At 39.6% G+C, this 23596-nt stretch overlaps 1 protein-coding gene across 12 annotated transcripts in view; it reads left to right on the top strand.

The window, feature by feature from the left end:
• The window catches only part of LYST (lysosomal trafficking regulator), a 229791-nt gene that overhangs the window by 167031 nt on the left and 39164 nt on the right, over positions 1–23596 (top strand). For all 12 annotated transcript variants that reach the window (XM_008268236.5, XM_002717342.6, XM_008268235.5 and 9 more), the window contains 6 exons: positions 1444–1688; positions 7085–7151; positions 8628–8784; positions 12447–12587; positions 16123–16340; positions 19561–19791. In XM_008268236.5, the coding sequence (XP_008266458.4) occupies positions 1444–1688; positions 7085–7151; positions 8628–8784; positions 12447–12587; positions 16123–16340; positions 19561–19791 (1059 nt within the window). The remainder of the gene's footprint in view (positions 1–1443; positions 1689–7084; positions 7152–8627; positions 8785–12446; positions 12588–16122; positions 16341–19560; positions 19792–23596) is intronic.

Raw genomic sequence — 23596 nt, 5'->3', positions numbered from 1 at the left:
ATGTCAAGATTTTCATAAGTGCTACATTTCAGTACCTTGAACCCTAGTGGTTGGTAGATGTTCAGTAAATATGTGTTGAACGAATGAATGTTTCCTTTTCCTTCAGAATTTGGTATATAGTCTGTTACAAATTTCCTTGCATCAACCTTAGCATCAGCAGTTGGCAACATTCAGATTTAGGTTACAGATTTAGGTTGCTGAACACTGTGGTTCTGCCTGTTCCATAACTACAGCTTTGTTTTCTTATTCTTGTCATTTGCTTACACATTTATATCACTACCCAAACCTCTCTCATTTCATATTCCACACCTATGGCTCTTTTTCCTATACATGAGCATATACACTTTTAAGACAGCCGGGTATTTCAAATTTGTTTTTAGAAAAGCTTGGATCATCAATTTTGCTTTCATTTATTACCAAATGACATTTAACTGTAGAAAAACCATAATACTCTTTTTCTATGACAGAATTTTTGTGAATCTTGAAAAAAGTTTATATTGTCTTCAGCCAATTGTGGACATCAAATATGCTATTGAAAGGATATTTTATTTAATTCTTATAAATATTACCACCTCCATATTACAGATTTGCTAACTGTAGCACGAAGAGGTTAGAAGGAAAACAGATGAATTCTGTTTAATTTAGAAAATCATTCTCTTTGTTTCATACCATGGTGCACTTACTGATTTTTTTTTTGTATCTGTATATAAGTGAAACTTTTTCTTAGAAGTTTCCTATTAATGGATTTTTCCAGCTGCAAAGTATAGTGATAAAGAGATCCTAACCTTTTTGGAGACTTTTGTATTTAAAAAAAATATTGTATGTATTTTAAAGGCAGAATTACAGAGAGAGAAGGCGAGACAGAGAGAAATCTTTCATCCACTGATTGACTCCTCAAATGTCTTCAACAGCCAGGGCTGGACCAGTCCAAAGCCAGGAGCCTGGAATTCCATCTGGAGGGAGATAGGGATTTTCTTTCTTTCTTTCTTTCTTTCTTTTTTTTTCTTTAATTTGACAGGCAGAGTGGACAGTGGCTGCCGCGGCCAGTGCGCTGTGGCCGGCACATCGCACTTACCCGAAGCCAGGAGCCAGGTGCTTTTCCTGGTCTCCCATGTGGGTGCAGGGCCCAAGCACTTGGGCCATCCCCCACTGCACTCCCTGGCCACAGCAGAGAGCTGGCCTGGAAGAGGGGCAACCGGGACAGAATCCGGCGCCCCGACCAGGACGAGAACCCGGTGTGCCGGCGCCGCAAGGCAGAGGATTAGCCTAGTGAGCCACAGCGCTGGCTGAGATAGGGATTTTAATCTCAGTTCTCCACCAGTTAATTGTATTGAGAAGAAATTATTTTTTAAAAAAAAAGTATTTTCTTGGAGGACTTGAGATTTGTAATATCTATAAAGTGTCAATAAGAATTTCAGATTTTTCTTTCTCCTTCCCTTTTAGATTCGTGATGATGTGTACCATAATATACTCACAAATAACCTCCCAAATCTTCTGGAATATGGCAATATCAATGCTCTGACAAATTTGTGGTATGCTGGACAAATTACTAATTTTGAATATTTGACTCACTTAAACAAGCATGCTGGCCGATCCTTCAATGATCTCATGCAGTATCCAGTATTCCCGTTTATACTTGCTGACTATGTTAATGAGACACTTGACCTCAATGATCCAGCAATATACAGGTAGGTAAAAACACCATCACATTTTGGTTTCATATATATGTTGTGCTTATATTATTAAGGCTTTATTATGAAAAATTTCACTTACATACAAAAACCGAATGACTATATAAAGAATGCCTTATATGCTCCACCCCAATTCAATAATTATGAATCATTTTTCTTTTGCATCTTTTTCTTTTGAGCATTTTGTTATGACACTTCTGTATTCTATAGACATATCTCTTTTTTTAAAAAAGGACTTTTTTTACATAACTACACAAACACTATAACAACTAAGAAAAATCAGCAATAACCTCATACTGTTATATGCAGTCCATTTTCCGATGTCCCCAGATTATCTCAAAGATATATTTTTGTAATTGATTGTCTTGAATCATACTCACTGTTGCCTTTGCCAAATCTCTAAAAAACACATCAAGAACAGCCTTTATTATTTATTTTTGTATGTATTTTTTCTTTTTTTTTCTTCTGACATTAACTTGTTAAAATAAAAGTTGTTTATCCTGTAGGCTGCTGTTCCACATTCTGTGTCTTCTGATTACTTCTTGTGACATTATTTAGTTTGTTTCTCTAGCCTTTGTATTACCTAGAGACTGAAAATTGGTTCCAAAAGTTTACTTAGATTCAAGTGCAACTTTATTTTTGGCAAAAATCCATTATAGATCATGATGTAAACTTTATATTGAACTGTATCAAGAGGCCTATAATATCCCACTTTAATGATGCCTAGGCTGCTTTGTGGATTGAAACTCCCATTGTACTTGTGCCTAATCATTTCATCTCTTGACTATAATTACTCCCATCAGTTGTTTCACTAGGAGTTGCAAAATGATGACTTCTTATAATCTCATTTCTTCTAAATTTATTAGAAAAAAAAAACATGTTAGATGGGCCCAGAATATTTTATTTGTCATATAGAAAGGAAACTAATATAGTCTGGTCTTAAGGACTCAGAAGCCAACTTGAAGTGGCCCTCACTACCAAAGATAGGACAATTTGAGAATCAAGCATAATGATTACAAGTAATTGAAATGTACTAAAAAATAGTGAGTTCATAATGATACTTTTTTTTTTGACAGACAGAGTGGACAGTGAGAGAGAGAGAGAGAGACAGAGAGAAAGGTCTTCCTTTGCCGTTGGTTCACCCTCCAATGGCCGCCGCGGCTGGTGCGCTGCGGCCGGCGCACCGCGCTGATCCAAAGCCGGGAGCCAGGTGCTTCTCCTGGTCTCCCATGGGGTGCAGGGCCCAAGTACTTGGGCCATCCTCCACTGCACTCCCGGGCCATAGCAGAGAGCTGTCCTGGAAGAGGGGCAACCAGGATAGAATCCGGTGCCCTGACCGGGACTAGAACCCGGTGTGCCGTCGCCACAAGGTGGAGGATTAGCTTGTTGAGCCGCGGCGCCAGCCACTCATAATGATACTTTTTAAAAAAGATTTATTATTTGTTTTATTTGAAAGGTAGAGTAACAGAGAAAGAGATCTTCCATCTGCTGGTTTACTCCCCAAATGGCAGCAATGGCTGGAGCTTGACCACACTGAAGCCAGGAGCCAGGCGCTTCTTCTAGTCTCCCACATGGGTGCAGGGGCCCAAGTACTTGGGCCATCTTCAGCTGCTTTCCTAAGCAGATTAGCAGGGAGCTGGATGGGAAATGGAGCATCCAGGAATCAAACCGGGACCCATATGGGATGTCAGTGCTGCAGGTGGTAGCTTAACCCACCATTTACAGCGCCATCCCCAATCATACTTTTTTTTTTTAAGATTTATTTATTTATTTGAGAGGCAGAGGCAGAGAGAGAGAGGTCTTCCATCCGCTGGTTCACTCCCTGCTTGGCTGCAACTCTTGAAGCTTGGCTGATTCGAAGCCAGGAGCCTAGAGACTACTCTAGGTCTCCCATGCAGGTATGAGGGCCCAAGCACTTGGGCCATCTTCCACTGCTTTTCTAGGTCATAGCAGAGAGCTGGATCAGAAGTGGAGCTGCCGGGACCTGAATGCAGTGCTGGGATGCCAGCACTGCAGATCAGGCCTCTTAACCTGCTGAGCCACAGCGGCGGCCCCCAGTGATACTTTTTAAAAGACAAAAATGCCAAAGCAAAACAAAACTCATAGACCCCCATGGAGACAACTACTGTGCCAATTCCTTACTTTGGAATTTGGGAATTAAAGGAAAAGAATTCATTTATTCTTTCCTGAATAAGCTATTTTAGAGTAATCAAATAGTCCAGTTATAAGGGAATATTCTGTTTATTTAGTTTGAAAATACTCTTATCTAAAAAAACTTAACTACAAATATTCTACTTGGTAATTAGAGTATTTTAGTTACAACTGTCAAAAATGCTAGACAATTCTGTAACATTTTAACAAGTTTAATGCATTTTTACATTTGAAAAACAACACATTTCTTTCTTGGATATTTTAATAAACTATTGGTATAAATTTAAACATTTTAAACACTGTGATATAAATAAGTACAGTCTAATTATAGCATATACCCAAGGAACTTTTGAAATTTGCATCTGGGGTGGGCATTGTAACATAACAGGTTAAGCCATAGCTTAGGACACCCACAGTCCCATATCAAGTGCCAGTTCAGTTCCTAACTCCTCTACTTCTCATCCAGCTTCCTCCTAATGGGCCTTGGGAGATAGCAGATGATGGCCTAAGTACTTGGGTTTCTGCCACCCACAAGACCTGGAAGGAATGAAAAGTGGATGAAAGATACTTCTCTCTCTCTCTCTCCCTTCCTCTCTCTCACTGTTAACCTCTCTCTCCTCCACCACCCTTTTCTTCCCTCTCTCCCTTCCCTGCCCCTTCTCTCCCTCTCTGTCACTTTGCCTTTTCTTTTCTTTTCTTTTCTTTTCTTTTCTTTTCTTTTCTTTTCTTTTCTTTTCTTTCCTTTCCTTTCCTTTCCTTTCCTTTCCTTTCCTTTCCTTTCCTTTTCTTTTCTTTTCTTTTCTTTTCTTTTCTTTTCTTTTCTTTTCTTTTTTTAAATTTATTTGACAGGTAGAGTTATAGACAGTGAAAGAGAGAGACAGAGAGAAAGGTCTTCCTTCCATTGGTTCACTCCCCAAATGGCCACTATGGCCAGCGCTGTGCCAATTCAAAGCCAGGAGCCAGGAGCCAGGAGCTTCTTCCTGGTCTCCCATGTGGGTGCAGGGGCCCAAGCACTTGGGCCATCCTCCACTGCCCTCCGGGCCACAGCAGAGAGCTGAACTGGAAGAGAAGCAACCGGGACTAGAACCTGGGGCCCATATGGGATGCCAGCGCCACAGGTGGAGGATTAACCCAGTGAGTCACAGCATTGGCCCCACTATGCCTTTTCAAATAAATAAATAATTTTTTAAAAGAAGACCTGAAGGAAAATTTTATTTTAAAACACATCTCTGTTCTAGCAATTTAGCTTCTAGAAAATTTTTTCTTAGGAAACACTTAAGGATATGTGCTCTACCAGAAAGGTTCCCATTAGAAGTAAATTTCATGAGGACAGGAACTGTATTTGTTTTTTTCATTGCTTATAATAGTGTCTCACGCTGCATGCAAAGACAGTCAAAAGCACTGTCTCACTTCATTTTTCTAAGTAGCTAAAATTTAGGAAAAACCAAGTGTTTGAATAAATTGGTATATGTTGCAGCCATTAAAATAATATTATCAAATGTGCATTATAAGTATGAAAAGATGTTCTTTTTATTTTTAAAAGTAAATATGCATGCATGCTTAAGCAAAAGGTAAATATATACAAAAATGTTTCACCTAAGGGTAATAGTATCATAGCTGATTTTTGATTTATTCTATTTTCTCAAAAGTAATTTCTTATTTTTTAACTGTAATGATTAATGTAATTTGTGTCCAAAAAACCCTACTTACTCTATTTTCTAATAATGTCTTGCCAGTATCTTAAACATGATTTCATTCTATTTGGATATGTGAATTTGTATCTATTGTATAAACTTTAATTTTAATAAAACAAATAGTAAAGTTTTAGGATTAGAAAAGCTTCAAAAATAAAATTAGTATTTAATATCACTAACTTCAATATCCCCAGGAAGTAATTTTTTAAAAAATATGTATATCAACATCTAGTTAAGCCAGAAATGGTTTGACTTACTAAAAATTTGGGCAAATCTTACTGTTGATCTAGTTACAAATGTTGAAACTCCAGGTGGCCCTGTGCTGAAAGGTAGCCTGATCAGATGAGTTCTCAGCCAGAGGTACCTTGCGTTTCCTCACCAGAGCTCTTGCTCTTTCAAATACCACACAGGGTATTTGATTACACACCACTTGATTTTGTGGTTTGTAAAAGTAAAGATTCATTCCTTGGGTTTTCCTGCCTCAGAATTTTGTGGTATGTATATATATGTATATGTAAATGTATATGTGTGTGTGTGTGTGTGTGAACACCATTATATGTGTGTGTGTGTGTGTGTGTGTGTGAACACCAGAACCAACACATTCATTTGTCTGCACAAATACTCTATGCACAGTGCTATCACTCAACATCTGCTAGTTAGATGGCAAAATATGTATTTCAGTACTCACACTCCAAATACCTGTGGTGTATAATTTTAACTAAGTACACTAATAATTATGTAGCATCTCCTCATGATTGTGATTTCTATCCAAATTCTCCTTAATTCCACACTGCTAACTGTATGTGGAGTCTGGAAGCTTGGGGCTTGGTAGAAATCAACTGCCAAGGGTAGCATCAGTTTTTGTTTTTGTTTTTTAAATGTTGTAGCATCAATTTTGATTCTGGAGGAAACAATAAGTAGGCAGAGAAAGGACAGAAGCAGCTTTTCTTGTTTAGGTTAATTATTACTCAGGAATTCCTAATACTGGCATGAATCTGTTGGATAAATTCTACCTTAATAGTTTAAGAAATTGTAAGAGCCTACGCTGTGGTATAGCAGGTAAAGCCAACGCCTATGGTGCTGTCATCCCATATGAGAGCTGGTTCTAGTCTCAGCTGCTCCACTTCCAATCTGGCTCTCTGCTATGGCCTGGGAAGGCAGTAGAAGATGGCCCAAGTCCTTGGGCTCCTGCACCTGCGTGGGAGAACTGGAAGAAGCTCCTGGCTCCTGGCTTCAGATTGGCACAGCTCCGGCCATTGCATCCAATTGTGGAGTGAACCAGCGGATGAAAGACCTCTCTCTCTCTCTCTCTCTCTCTCTCTCTCTGCCTCTCCTTCTCTCTGTGTGTAACTCTGACTTTCAAATAAATAAATAAATCTTAAAAAAAAAATTGTAATTTAGTTAGTTGCAAAGCAGTATACAAGCAGTTAATTAGGAACTGAACATTTTATTGATCTGTTATTTACTTACAATATGCAGACATGTAGCAGCTTAATCTTGAGAGTGTCAAAATATTTCATATTTTTTCCATCATCCCTTCCTTTGTAGAAATCTCTCTAAGCCTATAGCTGTGCAGTATAAAGAAAAAGAGGATCGTTATGTGGACACATACAAGGTAGCTTCAGTTTTTACTCATACTTTGACAAATGAAAAATGGGGTTTTGTTTTACAGACTTCTGTTGATCTTTCTGTATTTCATTGCCTTGTACTTAGATTGACAGACAACTAGAAATCACTATGTGAATTAAATTTCCTTTTACCTTAATTGTCTAAAAACACTTTAACTAGAAAAAGAATAAACTTATTTTAGCATAAACTGAAAGCTAATGATCCATTGTTTACTCAAATATATAATAATTATATGAGGGGGGACTTCAAAAATTTCATGGAAAATGCATATTAAGAAATTTATGTAAGAATTTCAAAATTGTTTTACATCAAAATTGACATTTTTTATTTCCATTTCCCCAGAACTATTTAAAGTATCCTTATGTTCTTTATTTAAAAAAAAAAAAATCACAAAGATTTCCAGGACCTGCTGTTTGTTTCCTCCAGTGTTATTTGTGTAACAAAATTAATGTATTTGTGAAATATCATAACCCATATTAGTCATATGTAAGAAATTATGCATTGGTTTATTAAAGCAAAATTATACCTGATTTCAAAACTTATAAATGGAAGTGAATTATCTTTTTCCATGAAATCAATATTAATGTAATTTTATTAGAAATCCAAAAATTTCACTTGCCATGCGTTGCATTTTTTACAACAGTATCAAGATAGGAGCAACCGAAGCAGTTTCTCACATTCACAGTATTATTTTATGTCCCAGTTCCAGAGACATCCCTTTGAGTATACAGCTGTCACTATTTGATTCTTCTGCAGTTGAGAATGGGGCAGTGCTTTGGCAATCAAGAAGTGACTCCTGAAAATTCACCACACCTGATTTGTTATCAGAGCCAGACAGAAGCTATGGGAGATGAGAATAGTGACAGATACTAAATGTTTGGTTGAACTTCCTACTTTATGATGGGAGAGTAGGAGTAGTGAAAAATCAGTCGTTTTTGTCTCTTTGTAACTGTACTGCAAAACAGCCATGAAGTGTTATGATAACGCCAGTAATGGAACACAATTTTTATAGTTCTATTTCATTTCTACTGCTATACAAGCATTTCTCTAAATAACATAGTATTATATTTTGAAACTGTCTCTTGAAATGCAGGCATCTCTAGTGGCAGGAGCAGCTCTTATTTTCTTAAAGCTCAATCAGATTAGATAGTGTGAACCATTCATTGGGAGCCAGTGTGTTGGAAGTCAGAGTGCAGAACAGGTAGATTTTCTATAAGGGGATGAGAAAGTGAAGGTACAGAATACAAGATGATTCTCAAGTCAGGCCTCAGCCAGACACTGGGAGAAACCCAGATATTCAAGTTAGCTGAGGTCTCCAGACACAAGTGGAAGTTGCCTGCCATGGTGAATGGCACTAAAAGGGTGATAGAGAATGATAGGGGGGACAAAAAAAATCTATGCTTTTCCAGAACTTCCTGGAGTACACAATCATGAATTCTCTCCAATTCTTTATTTCCTTCAGTACTTAGAGGAAGAATACCGCAAAGGGGCCAGGGAAGATGACCCCATGCCTCCGGTGCAGCCTTACCACTATGGTTCCCACTATTCTAACAGCGGCACTGTGCTTCACTTCCTAGTTAGGATGCCTCCTTTCACCAAAATGTTTTTAGCCTATCAAGGTAAGAACATTTCATATCTGCCTGAAAAGGCATGTTGAGTCATTAGAAACAAAACTTGACTGATCAAGCCACTACTTAACATCACTTAAGCTACCTTTGGAGTCTATGTAACTGTATTATTTGTACACAGGGCATGTTAATGTAGTTTATTATAGGGAAGAACATTATTGTAATTATTATGACTAGGTAATAGGAGAGCCACACTGGCACCTCCATTATAGTTAACTTTTTAGTTAATAATCTACATCGGCATTTTAGATGACGGCCTACAGACCTGAAGATCACTTATATAGCCACTAATTAACTGCTTTGTGTGCAGATAGGGACACACTGACTGTCACTTTCTAACACGAACTGTGGTATTAGCTCTATAGTTATCTCCCCATGGCACCCAGAATCCTTGTGGAGAAATTATCCATTCATTTATTCAACCTTTCTTGAACTTCTTTTTTACTCATGTGCACGCTCTTCTTAGAGAGCCTCTGCTTGGTCTGTAAAAAGGGCTTTTTCATATTTGTTGTTCTTTAAGTACACAGAACAAATGTTCCCCATGACAGCTGTTCAAGTATTTGAAGATTGTTGCCCTGCCCTCTTTTTCCCTTTCAGTTTTGTTTTGCCCCTGGCTAATTATCCTTAGTTGATTTGACATCAGTTTGAGGGCCTCTTATATGCGTGGTCCTATCCCAGCTGCTGCAAGGAATACTAAAAATAAATAAGACAGTACTGTACTTAATATTTTAAACACTAAAGTTTAAGCCTTTATTATTTGCTATGGTTTCCAAACCTGTTAATCATCTGAAGATCTTTCTAGACATGTTTTGATTTGTAAATACCCTTATTAAAACATAGCTGTTGAGGGTGGGCATTTGGCACAGCAGAGGAAGCTACTTGGGACACTAACATCCCATATTGGAGTGCATAGTTTGAGTCCCAGCTACTCTGCTTCTGATCTAGCTTCCTGCTAATGTGTACCCTATTGGGGCAGAAGATGATGGCTCAAGTACTTGGGTTCGTATTACCCACATGGTAGACCAGGATTGAATTCTAGGCTCCTGGTTTTGGCTTTCTCTAACCCTTGCTGTTGTGGGCATTTGGAGAGAAACCAGCACTTGGAAGATCTCCCCTCACCTTCCCTCCCCCCACCCCTTATCTCTCTCTCTCTCTTTTCTCCCTCTCACGTAAGTGAAAATAAATAAATTTCAAAATAGTCAAAATATAGACCGGCGCCGCAGCTCACTAGGCTAATCCTCCACCTAGCGGCGCCCGCACACCGGGTTCTAGTCCCGATTGGGGTGCCGGATTCTGTCCCGGTTGCCCCTCTTCCAGGCCAGCTCTCTGCTGTGGTCAGGGAGTGCAGTGGAGGATGGCCCAGGGGCTTGGGCCCTGCACCCCATGGGAGACCAGGAAAAGCACCTGGCTCCTGGCTCCTGCCATCGGATCAGCGCGGTGGGCCGGCCGCAGCGCGCTGGACGCAGCGGCCATTGGAGGGTGAATCAACGGCAAAGGAAGACCTTTCTCTCTGTCTCTCTCTCTCACTGTCCACTCTGCCTGTCAAAAAAAAAAAAAAAATATATATATATATATAAAAGAATGTTTCAGACATGGTTTGTGATCACTGCAGCGTTTAATAGAACTGTTATCTCCTTCCGCCTAAGACTAATGTAGCTTAAGAATTCATTAACGTAAAACTCCCAATTAGCTAAAGTTTTTCAATTTATTTGTATGCATATTGCTATTAAGAATTTGTCCATATATCATATAAATTTTCTTCTTTGTATACTTATTAATTGATTTTTTAAACTCTGGAACTACCTCAGTCCCCCTTCATTTTCATCTCATTAGTTTAAAATGATTTGTGTAATTTCTTGATTTATGATTTGTGTGCGGTCATTTCTTTTCTTTGTCATGTGGGCTAACCTGTGTATTACAGGACAGTTAGCTACATCCCTGGACTCTACCCACAAATGCCAATGACAACCCTCTACCCACTTGTGACAACCAAAAATGTCTCTAGACATTATCAGATTGGCCCTGGAGAGCAGAAGGCTACTGGTTGAGAGTCAGTGGTTTAGTATGTGAATATTCTTGCTGATAAGAATTTATAGTACTGCTTTATTAAATAATTTAGTAAACTTCAGAGGATCTTAAAATCTGAACATAACACACAGTTTGCCTCTTATTTAATAGTTCCTCAGTCTCAGATCTAGATACTGTGACCCCACCATACCCTTATAGAATTGTCTTAATTTTTTTGAATTCCATTTAGATTGATAATTATTTCTCCAGAGTAAGTTAGTAGATATTTATTTAAATGGCATTTTTATTTTCAAGAAAAAAAAATAAATATTTATAAACCTTATTTTCTCCCAGATTTTATGCAGTGACCAGTCAATGTTAAATGACTCAACAGAACAGATGAGAAAGCATAAGAAATAATAGCAATAGAGCAACTAAGGCTTGGAGAAGAAAATTTAGTGTAATTTTTTAAAACTCTGCTTGTTGCTGAGATTAGTTTGTTACAGTAAGCAGATGAATAAATGTGGTCAAATTTTAGCAAATACAGAGTTTTTTTAAAGATTTTATTTATTTTTATTTGAGAGGTAGAGTTACAGTGAAAGGGAGAGTCAGAGGGAAAGGTCTTCCTTCTGTTGGTTTACTCCCCAAATGGCTGCAATGGCTGGAGCTGCGCCGATCCGAAGCCAGGAGCCAGGCACCTCCTCCCAGTCTCCCATGTGGATGCAGGAGTCCAAGGACCTGGGCCATCCTCTACTGCTTTCCCAGGCCACAGCAGAGAGCTAAATTGGAAGAGGAGCAGCCGGGACTAGAACCAGTGTCCATATGGGATACTGGTGCCACAGACGGAGGATTAACCTACTGTACCTGCAAATTCAGAGTTTTAGACAATACAACAAAGCCTCCAAAAAGGGTCTACACTGCTAGTGTTTTCAAGGATTGGCCTTTGGATATTATTTGGTATTTCAGGCCTACCCTTTGGCTAGAAAGTCTGATAATCGTTGACAGAAAAAGACAGTCAAATTCATTCTTCATTATATATGATGTACACTGAAAAACAATTTAACAAAAGGTCACTATGCTTAGTTTTATTTTCACTCATAGGAAATCTTGTTCAATTCTTTTAGAGTTAGAACAGCTAAAAGCAATGCCCCTACCCTGGAAAAAAAGAAAAAGAAAGGAGAAAAAGTAGTCTCAACAATTAGATGTGAAATAATAATTTTGCTTCTTGATAGGGAAAAAACTGCTTACCTACTTGGATACTTTAGTTTTCCTTCATCATTATTCATTCACTCAATAAATCATAATTGAGTGCTCATTATGTGCTAGGTGTGGGTGATACCATAGACCCTTCCTTGCTTTTTTATGGCACTTTCATTCTACTTGAGTAGAAAATAGTAATCAGTTGATCAAATAAATGGCATAGATTCATCTAGCTGAATGTGTTATGAAAGTATACAGATGAAAAATAATGTAATACCTGAAATTATTTATAAAAATAACTTATTTTAAGAATATAAATAGATGAGCTGTAGACAAAGAAAATGAACATTATTTTAATCATTTTGAACTAGATAGAGTAAATTATGTTAGGTTTAAATGGAATTATTTCTTTGTGTTTTAATTGTATTATTTGTATTTCTTCACAGATCAAAGTTTTGACATTCCAGACAGAACTTTCCATTCTACAAATACAACTTGGCGTCTCTCATCTTTTGAATCCATGACTGATGTGAAAGAACTGATCCCAGAGTTTTTCTATCTTCCAGAGTTCTTAGTTAACCGTGAAGGTATAGCACTGATCATTTATAATTTCTATTTCTGAGGGTTTATGATTATTTTATAATTTTTCAAAATAAAATTAGATTTTCTAAGTTCTAAAATTTGAATTCCCAAATAAGAGAAATTTATTTCTTTATTAAATATACAATTTTATTTCCAAGTGAGCTTAAGGATTTTAAATATTTTATAAAAATAAGTATATTTGGAGCCAGTGTTATGGCAGAAAGCCCTAGCTGCTCCACTTCTGATCCAGCTCCCTGCTAATGGCCTGGGAAAAGCAGTAGAAGATTGGGTCTCTGCCACCCATGTGGAGACCCGGAAGAAGCTTCTTGCTCCTGGCTTCGGACAGGCCCAGCTCCAGATGTTAAGGCCATCAGGGAATGAAACAATGGATGGAAGATATCTGTCTCTCCCTCTCTCGCAGTAACTCTTTACTTTCAAATAAATAAATCTTTTTAAATATATATTTGGATAGCTTTATCTTTTAATTATTAAATTTATCTGTACTTAAAATTTATTTTATTGTATAGAAGTATATTTTTTCTGATTGCAAAATTTATAATATGCTCATTTTTTAAAAACAAAGGGCATAGATTTATTGAATTAACCAAAATCTCAAGGGTTTTTATGAGGAATGACAAAGATAGAAATAAAGTACTCCTCACAGAATTACCTAATAACCAATGACCAATGCCAGTGACCAATGATCTTTGCCAACCTTAACTATTCTTTAATAGATGATCAGTTAACCCTTTAAAGGATACCTTTGGGTTGTTTTCCTGTGTTACTTATTTTCATATTTTTATGTGACTCTTAGGAATGTATGAAATTGAGAACTATGTCTTTAGTGAAGTTAGTGTGGAATAACTATAGTGTTGAATTTTATTCTATATTATCTGACCTCTCTGAGGTTATTTAGATAATCATTAGTAGACTCATGCTGCAGTCATCCTGGAGCCTATTTCCCTGTGTTCCCCAGGTGAGAAATACCTTAGTATCAATGTTACAATTTTAAGAACATGCTTTATAAATCTGCTTGTTTTCTATGTCCATGGTCTCTTATATGTATGTATGTATATTCTAGTTACCTTTGGCTGCATAACAGGTAACCCCAATGCTTAATCACTTAAAACAACAATATATCTATCATATTTTTTACAGATTAGAAATTAAGGAATATCTCAGCAAGTGGTTTTGGATTGAAATTGACTGGGGCTAGAAAGCTAAAGGGATAGAGCAACAGGTAGCTGTGAACATCTCTTTCTCTTCTTGTAGTGCCAGTGCTTTCCCAGGGGGCTAGTTTGGCCTTCCTCACAGAATGGCAACCTTGGATATCCTACCTGGCAACTGAGGGTTCCATAACTAAGATTCTAAACCTGGCCTTTGCAGCCATACAGCATCAGTTCCACTTATTTCTTTTTGTTGAGGCATTCCCAAATGCCTGCCCGAATTCATATTGAAGGAAAATAGACTTTGCAGTTTCATGAGAAAGTAACAAGATTCTGGAAAATCATGCTAGTCAGGAAATGTTATAACTACTTTTGGAAAATATAATTTTCTATAATGTATATCATGTCATTTCCGTTTACCATTCCTTTATGCCTCTGATTATACGGTAGTCATCTGCTCTGGGTGAGGAGAGTCTACTTATGTGATAATCCCCAGAGCATCTGAAAGTTGGGGATAATTGAGTTTATTGCATCTCTTGCTACCCAGTGCTTCCCTAACCCAGCCCTTAGATGCCTCATTCACTGCGGTTTTGACTATTTATTTGAAATGCAGAGTGACACATAGAGAGTGAGGTACCTTCTGTCTACTGGTTCACTCCCCAAATACCCACAACACCCAGATCTGGGTCAAGCCAAATTCAGGAACCTGGAACTCCACCCAGGCAGGTGCCCAAGTACTTGAGATCAGAAGTGAAGTAGCCGGGACTTGAACAAGGTACTCTGATATGGGATGCTGGTGTCTCCAGCAGTGCCTTAACCTGCTGCCTGAACAACTACCTCTCATTCAATGTTGTTTAGTAATTAAATCCCTGATGTTTCTTTTTTCTACATACAGGAATTCTGCAGGTGCTCAGCCAGTCCTTCCTAAATGAAACTCTGCAACTGCTCTGTAGAATGACTGCTGAGCTGTTTGAGATACCTTATGCCCCCATCACAGGAATTTTATATAAGTAATTGATTTATATTTTGCATCATATCATTTCAAAATACATAGAATTGTGAAGACCCTGTTTTTCAGAAGATCAAGAAGTAGGCAGATAGCAACTTAATTTTATATAGAATTTAATGATCTTTTAAAAGGTCCTTTTAAATTTTTATTCTTTATGGTGATTTCTGTTCAAAGATATTTCTCTTAAGACATTTTTTTCATTTTTATTTTTATTTGTTATTGTTTTCTTTGAGATAAAGACAGGGACTGACCTACTTGTATTTTTTTTTTTAGCTTTATTTTTTTATTTTGAAATTCAGGGTTACCAGGAGAGGGAGGGAGGGAGGGAGACAAAGAGAAAGTGAGAGAGAGAAAGATCTTCCATCCACTGGTTCACTCCCCAAATATCCACAATGGCCAGGGATGGGGCCAGGCCAGAACCAGGAGCTTCATCTGGGACTTACATGAGGGTGGCAGGGGCCTAAACACTTTAGGCCATCTTCTACTGCTTTACCCAGGCCGTTAGCAGGGAGCTGGTTTGGAAGTAGAGCAGCCAGGATAAGAACCGACACATTCCCATATGGGATGCCAGCATCAGTGGCTTTACCCTCTATACCACAATGCTGACCCCTAGTTTATTTATTTTTTTAATTTATTTTATTTATTTGAAAGACAGAGTTACAGAGAGAGGCAGAGACAGAGAGAGGGGTCTTCCATCCACTGGTTCACTCTTCAATTGTCTGCAACTGCCAGAGCTGCGTCGATCTGAAGCCAGGAGCCAGGAGCCTCCTCTGGGTCTCCCATGCAGGTGTAGGGGCCCAAGGACTTGGGCCATCTTCCACTGCTATCCCAGGCCACAGCAGAGAGCTGTATCGGAAGAGGAGCAGCCAGGACTAGAACTAACGCCCATATGGGCTGCCAGCGCTGCAGGCCAGGGCTTTAACCCGCTGCGCCACAGCACCGGCACCCCTAGTTTATTTTTTAAACTGAAAAATAGTAATGTTTACTAAATATAAATAATATTAAAATGTTAATATAGGTGATTAAAATGCTTATAGTTCAATATTAAGTTTATAATTGAATTGATATTTATAAACACTATTGCATTTGAAGGTATGATTAGTGGGAATATTGGAATTAATGGGCAATAATTTATGACTTTTCTTCATTTTATAAGTGGTAGATATGAAAGATATGAAATTTAATTAGTGTTAGCATTTATCCTTATGTAACCCCATCTGTTGAAAATGTAAACCCTCTTTGCTGCTTCTTTTCCTGGTGGTAGTACACAATCAGCTGTTTTCATGAACTCTTCTGGCCTGCTGTGTTACCTGAATGAAATATACTTTGGAGAAGTTAAATATTCATATCAATTTTCTTTTTTAGGTTTTGATTTTGGTGTGCGTCAGAATGGTGAACGAGTGAATCATGTCAACCTTCCTCCCTGGGCACGTAACGATCCTCGTCTTTTTATCCTCATCCATCGGCAGGCTCTGGAGTCCGACTATGTGTCCCAGAATATCTGTCAGTGGATTGACTTGGTGTTTGGGTATAAGCAAAAGGGGAAGGCTTCCGTTCAAGCCATCAATGTTTTCCATCCTGCTGTAAGTGATTTTTTTTTAAAGATTTATTTATTTATTTGAAAGTCATAGTTACACACAGAGAGAGAGAAAGAGAGAGAGAGATCTTCCATCGGCTGGTTCACTCCCTAGTTGGCTGCAACAGCCAGAGCTGCGCTGATCCAAAGCCAGGAGCCTGGGACTTGCTTCCGGTCTCCCACGCAGGTGCCCAAGGACCTGGGCCATCTTCTGTTGCTTTCCCAGGCCATAGCAGAGAGCTGGATTGGAAGTGGTGCAGCCAGGTCTCGACCTGGCACCCACATGGGTTGCTGGCACTGCAGGTGGCGGCTTTACCCATTATGCCACAGCGCTGGCCCCTATAAGTGACTCTTAAAATCATCTTCATTTATATAAGATAGAACCTGAATAGGTTAAGGTTAGCTGCTTTTAACATACCTAAGTTAGCAAAAAGAATTGGCAATAACACTAAATTGTTATTATTGTTACCAATGATATTTTAAGTTTTATATTTTATCTCTTTAAAATGATTGTGATACCATCTGTGTCAGGGACTTCCCAATGCCACCACCAGGTGTGATGATGCACCAGGTAGACTTAAGGACTTGGCTTGTAGTCACACTTAGAGCTCAGATATATTAAAGTTAAAGACACATGGCGAGATCAGCAAAAGGAAAAAGAGCATGGGCAAATTCTGGGAGAAACCAGGCACAAACTTCAAAGGCCTTCCCCTGGTGAGTCACAAAGAACACACTTCTTCCAGCAACAAGTTGTGATAACGCATGTGAAATATCTACCAGGGAAGTGTGTTAGAGATTCACTGCCTAGAGCTTTATTGTGGCTGGTCCAGTAGGCACCATCTGCCTCACACATACTGAAATTCTAGACTCCCAAAAGGAAAGCAAATGTTCAGCATAAACCACATTGCTTGTATAGTTTAGACACAGTGAGCCACGCCTGTCAGTTAGGGAGTAATAAGAAGATTCCTGAAATCTACATTCCTAGACACTACCAGGGGGCCAGCCTGGAAAGCAAGTCTTCCCAAGGAGAGAAGTCAAGCTTGCTCTTTTAACTTTTTTCTACATACTACCCTGCATGCGTGTCCTTTGGAAAATGACATTTTTCCTTATTATAGAAATAAGGGGGAATAAGAAATTGTGCTTGATAGAAAAATATACATAGGTTAGCAAAAGAAAGAAATTTAAAAATTTAAAAATCAACTCTGGTAGCACCAACCATTATCAAAACCACCTTCTAGACTTCTAAATGTGTGTGTGTGTGTGTATGTATGTATGTGTATATAATTTCAGTTATATAGTAATACTATTTGGCAACCTTTTCCTTTTCCTCCTCCTGAACAGTGTAGTGTTAAATTTATTCAAGTCAGGGCCGGCGCCGCGGCTCAATAGGCTAATCCTCCGCCTAGCGGCGCCGGCACACCGGGTTCTAGTCCCGGTGGGGGCGCCGGATTCTGTCCCGGTTGCCCCTCTTCCAGGCCAGCCCTCTGCTGTGGCCAGGGAGTGCAGTGGAGGATGGCCCAGGTGCTTGGGCTCTGCACCCCATGGGAGACCAGGAAAAGCACCTGGCTCCTGGCTCCTGCCATCGGATCAGCGCGGTGCGCCGGCCGCAGCGCGCCGGCCGCGGCGGCCATTGGAGGGTGAACCAACGGCAAAGGAAGACCTTTCTCTCTGTCTCTCTCTCTCACTGTCCACTCTGCCTGTCAAAAAAAATTAAAAAAATAAATAAATAAAAAAAATAAAAAAAAAAATTTATTCAAGTCATTAATATCATCCTATTTGATTTAATGGCTACCTACTATTTCATAGTATGACTATTTGATAATGTCTTTACATAGTCTCTTTTTTTTTTTTTTTTTTTTTTTTTTTTGACAGGCAGAGTGGACAGTGAGAGAAAGAGACAGAGAGAAAGGTCTTCCTTTTGCCGTTGGTTCACCCTCCAATGGCCGCTGCGGCCAGCGCGCTGCGGCTAGTGCACCGCGCTGATCCAAAGGCAGGAGCCAGGTACTTATCCTGGTCTCCCATGGGGTGCAGGGCCCAAGCACCTGGGCCATCCTCCACTGCACTCCCTGGCCACAGCAGAGAGCTGGCCTGGAAGAGGGGCAACCGGGACAGAATCCAGCGCCCCGACCGGGACTAGAACCCGGTGTGCTGGTGCCGCAAGGCAGAGGATTAGCCTAGTGAGCCGCAGCACCGGCCCATAGTCTCCTCTTATTAGATATTTAGTTAGGATTTGGTTGCTCTTAAAGTTAATATTCCCAAGGTCATTTCTTTATGTACATCTTAATTTCCTTACAGTAAGCTCCTAGAAATAAAATTGTTATGCTTTGGATAACCTTTTAAAAAACTCTTATCTCTTCAGGAAATATTTATTTTGCTAGGCTTTGGAGATGTGAAGGGAAATAAGTCTCAGTGGGATGATTAGGGTTAGGTGGGAAGTTGGTAGATGGGCTTGCCTGCCCATGGTACTAGAAGCTGAAGGAGGCCTATAAAAGGAAATTTCTTAGGGAGTGGGAAGTTTAAAAAGAAGAAAAAGCAAATTATGAGAATGACACTTCCTGGTACTGCCTAGTGGCTACTCAAAAGCAGTTGCAACAGATTGTTAATCTCCTATTTTCTGAACTTTAAAATTAGATTGATCTCCAACTTCCCCTCCAGCTATAATTATCTGTGTAGATCATGAAAAATCTACAAGTGTCTGTAACAACTACAAGTAGAGTTAAAACACACGTGTAGAGGCCAGCACTGTGGCACGGCAGGTTAAGCCACCATTTGTGATGCTGGCATCCCACTTGGGCATCAGTGAGTCCCAGCTGCTCCACTTCTTATCCAGCTCCCAGATAATGCCCCTTAGAAACCAGCAGAAGATGGCCCAAAGTGCTTCAGTATACCCACATAGGAGACCTGGAGGAAGCTCGTGGCTCCTGGCTTCAGCCTTGCCCAGCCTGGGCTATTGCGGCCATTTCAACTCTTAAATTTAAAAACCAGTTCTGTAAACATATCTAATTAACACTAATCAAGATATGTTATTTTTGTTTCCCCATTCAGAGTTATTGATTACTTCTGTTTTGATTCCAGTGAAAACACTGATGATTGTAAACCTGAGATCAAAAGCATTTTAAAAGTAATAAACTATTGCTTAAATAAATAAATAAATTGTTGCCTATCTTTTGAGTAGTATTGCCAAGTCCTGCTTTATACTACTTATCTGCTGTTCTTTCATTCTGCAGACATATTTTGGAATGGATGTCTCTGCAGTTGAAGATCCCGTTCAGAGGCGCGCGCTAGAAACCATGATAAAAACCTATGGGCAGACTCCTCGTCAGCTGTTCCACACAGCCCATGCAAGCAGACCTGGAACCAAACTCAACATTGAAGGAGAACTTCCAGCTGCTGTAGGGTTGTTAGTGCAGTTTGCTTTCAGGGAGACTCGAGAACAGGTCAAAGAAATTGCATATCCGGTATGTCATTTGGATTTCAGTAGAGTTCAGCAAAACCTTGATCAGTTTCCTGCACTGCCAGGCCCTCCTCCGGGCCCTAGGGACACAGAAATGAATAGCATGTTCTCAGCCTAAAGAAGTGCATTTTCCGGTGTAAGAAACATGCAGGCAGCTAAAACTGTGTCCTGTATTGCCAGTGCTGTAGTGGTAATATGAAGACAATGTTTTGGGGAGCACAGAGGGTGAAAAGGATTGATCATGTCAGTGGTCTTCCTCAGGGTCTTCCTCAGTGGTCTTCCTCAGGTTATTCCCAAGGCAGGCTTTACAAGACAGGGACAAAATAGAGTTTTGCAAACCAGAGGAGAGGAACCATCAGAGGAGCACAGTGAGAGCATAGGTATGCCAATGTAAACACACAGTGTGGTCATGGGTATTATCTTCAACCAAAAGCAGTGACTGATGGGTGAAGGTTTTGGTTGATACTTAAGGGGGAAATCTATGTATTTCTTTGGCCTGCCTAGATTGTGACGATGCAAAGCAGTGCCTCTGAAAATAGGAAATAGGTATATTTTTTACTTTGAAATAGATAAAGCAAGCAAGTCTTAGCAGTAAAATCAATGTACAATGTGAATCATAAAGCGTTACAGGATTTGCAGAAGGGAGTCACAGAAAAAAAAAAGGGTCCTGAAGGATGAAATAAAACACTGGATCTCAAATTGCAGTCATCTGATCTGTCTTGAGAGAAAAGGCTTGTCAAAGGCATTGTTTTGACCACTCTTTCTTATAATAATTCTTTTTTTCTTTTTTAAAGATTTATTTATTTATTTCAAAGTCAGAGTTACACAGAGAGAGGAGAGACAAGAGATTCCATCCGCTGGTTCACTCCCTAATTGGCTGCAACAGCCGGAGCTGTGCTGATCCTAACTCAGGAGCCAGGAGCTCCTTCCTGGTCTCCCATGCGGGTACAGGCGCTCAAGGATTTGGGCCACCTTGTACTGCTTTCCCAGGCCATAGCAGAGAGCTGGATTGGAAGTGGAGCAGCTGGGACTCGAACTGGCACCCATATGGGATGCCAGCACTGCAGGCAAGTGGTTTTACCCTCTGTGCCACAGCGATGGCCCCTGTAATAATTCTTAAATATCTCAGAACACTAGATATAAATTCTTTATGTTCATAGCTCATATGTATCAAATTTGCAAACAGGTACAACTTTCAACCAGTGAAATTCAATTTTAAAATACCAGTCTTGGGGCCGGCACTGTGGCACAGTGGGTAGAGCCACTGCCTGCAGTGCTGGCATCCCATATGGGAACTGTTTCGAGACCTGGCTACTCCAATTCCAATCCAGCTCTCTGCTATGGCCTGGGAAAGCAGTGGAGGACGGTCCAAGTCCTTGGGCCCCTGCACCCACATGGGAGACCTGGAAGAAGCTCCTGGCTCTTGGCTTCTGGCTTCTGGCTTCTGGCTTCAGATTGGCACAGCTCCAGCTGTTGCGGTCATCTGGCGAGTGAACCAGCAGATGGAAGACCTCTCTCTCTGCCTCTACCTCTCTGTGACTCTGCCTCTCAAATAAATAAATAAATCTTTTTTTAAAAAATCAATCTTTCAGTGTTTTTTTTTTTTTTGCTAAAGCCAAATTGCTAATGTTGCACATCAGAGAGGAAAGATAGATTTTTATTTTTGTATTCTTGAAGCCTCCCAAATCATTTTAGCTATATTCATTACCAAAGTCACTTATTTTAACTATATCCCAATACTTTAACATATCAATTTAACAGTATAAACACGACAATACCATTTAATTTACTATTCTACTGATTGGTGATTAGCTATTTTAAAAATGGTATATAGGCCGGCGCCGCGGCTCAATAGGCTAATCCTCCGCCTAGCGGCACCGGCACACCGGGTTCTAGTCCCGGTCGGGGCGCCGGATTCTGTCCCGGTTGCCCCTCTTCCAGGCCAGCCCTCTGCTGTGGCCAGGGAGTGCAGTGGAGGATGGCCCAGGTGCTTGGGCCCTGCACCCCATGGGAGACCAGGAAAAGCACCTGGCTCCTGGCTCCTGCCATCGGATCAGCGCGGTGCGCCGGCCGCGGCAGCCATTGGAGGGTGAACCAACGGCAAAAGGAAGACCTTTCTCTCTGTCTCTCTCTCTCACTGTCCACTCTGCCTGTCAAAAAAAAAAAAAAAAAAAAAAAAGGTATATATTAAGGGTCTGAGCAGTCTGCTCACAGTGGGAATGTTTTTCTACCACAGGACTTCACACTGACTGTCCCTCCACCTGCAATGACCTGTCCCCACATAACATCCCCAGTTTGCTCTTAATTCTACTCACACCTCTGCTCAAATATCATTTCCTCAAAGAGTCTTTTCTGACCTCCCTATCTAAAGCAGCAGCTCCTTCATTTCAGTCCTCTTTGTTTTCTTTGTTTTTGCCAGTTCTTTAGTTTGGCTTGCCTGTGCTTCTCTGTGACGTGTCATCATGTTTATGCTACTGCTCTTCTTTATCTGAACCACTGTGATACCTCCCACACAGTGCTGCTCCTTGACTCCTTAGGCCTTCTGCTAATATCTACACAAAATGTGAACACAAGCTCTCTCAGGCTGAGCAGCAATACTCAGTTGTAAGGTGCTCATCTGGATGATCCACATATGCTTATGTGAATTTCAGTTAATCATTGAAGTTAAAAGCAATCAGAGGTGTACGAAAAGTATTTAAATAAAGCACTCCTTTTTTGTATATACTGCAATATAAAAGTTGCCATTATATCTGTGTGAGTAATTGAAAAACTCAAACCTTAAACTCTGCAATTCATATGAAAGGAATTTTCTGATAATAGATTGCGAATGATAAGTCATAACAGAGCTTAGCACATGTGTTTTTCTCAACTTTACCATTGATAAACTGAAGTTTTTTTTTTTAAAGAACTTGTTTTCAGAATATCTGATCTGAACAATGTTCCCACCTGAGCATTCCCCAAGTCCTCAACTTTTCCAGAGATATTTGTCTTTCAGACCACCACCGTCTCATTCAAAACTGTGTATTCTGTGTATTACTATGTATCCCTAAATGTCTACAGAATTATTAGAGGTCCCTAAAATGACATGATTATTTTAAATGATAACATGTAGACCAGTGATGCCTATTTTATAATTAACTTTGAAAAATTATCTGAACATCATTTAGACTTTTTTGTGGAAATGACAGAAAATTCCTTACCATATTACCTTCATTATGTTTATATAGCATTTCCCCTGAAAAGTAGAAAGTAAAGTAACTAAACTTTTAAATGTATAGAGGGAAAAATCCATTAAAAGGGAAGAGATTAATACAGAATAAAATAGTCCAAAAAAGAAAAAATGAATATAATGATAATAATTATTATTATTGTTGTTATTATTATTTGAAAAGCAGAGTAGACACCAGTGTCATGTTGCAGCAGGTTAAGCTGCCACCTGTGATTCTAGCATCTCATAATAGTACTGATTGAAGTCCTGGCTGCTCCATTTCTGATCCAGCTCCCTGCTAAGTATGCCTGGAAAAGCAGCAGAAGATGCCTCAAGTACCTGGGCCCCTGCCATGCACATGAGAGACCCAGATGGAGTTCCTGGCTCCTGGCTTCAGCATGAACCAACCCTGGCCATTGCTGCCATTTAAGGAGTGAACAAGCAGATGGAAGACCTATCTATCACTGTCTTTCTCTCTCATTCGGTCATTTTGCCTTTCAAATAAATAATTAAATCTTAAAGAAAGAAAAGGAAGGACAGGAAAAGAAAAAGTACAGCAAAGCAGAGTGATGATATGGAATACTGGTATCACAAGTGGCAA

The sequence above is a fragment of the Oryctolagus cuniculus genome, chromosome 13 (genome assembly GCF_051225735.1).
Source record: "Oryctolagus cuniculus isolate XC-2025 breed Fujian yellow rabbit chromosome 13, ASM5122573v1, whole genome shotgun sequence".
NCBI classification, from domain to species: domain Eukaryota; kingdom Metazoa; phylum Chordata; class Mammalia; order Lagomorpha; family Leporidae; genus Oryctolagus; species Oryctolagus cuniculus.
This window is presented reverse-complemented; position numbering and strand designations above follow the sequence as displayed.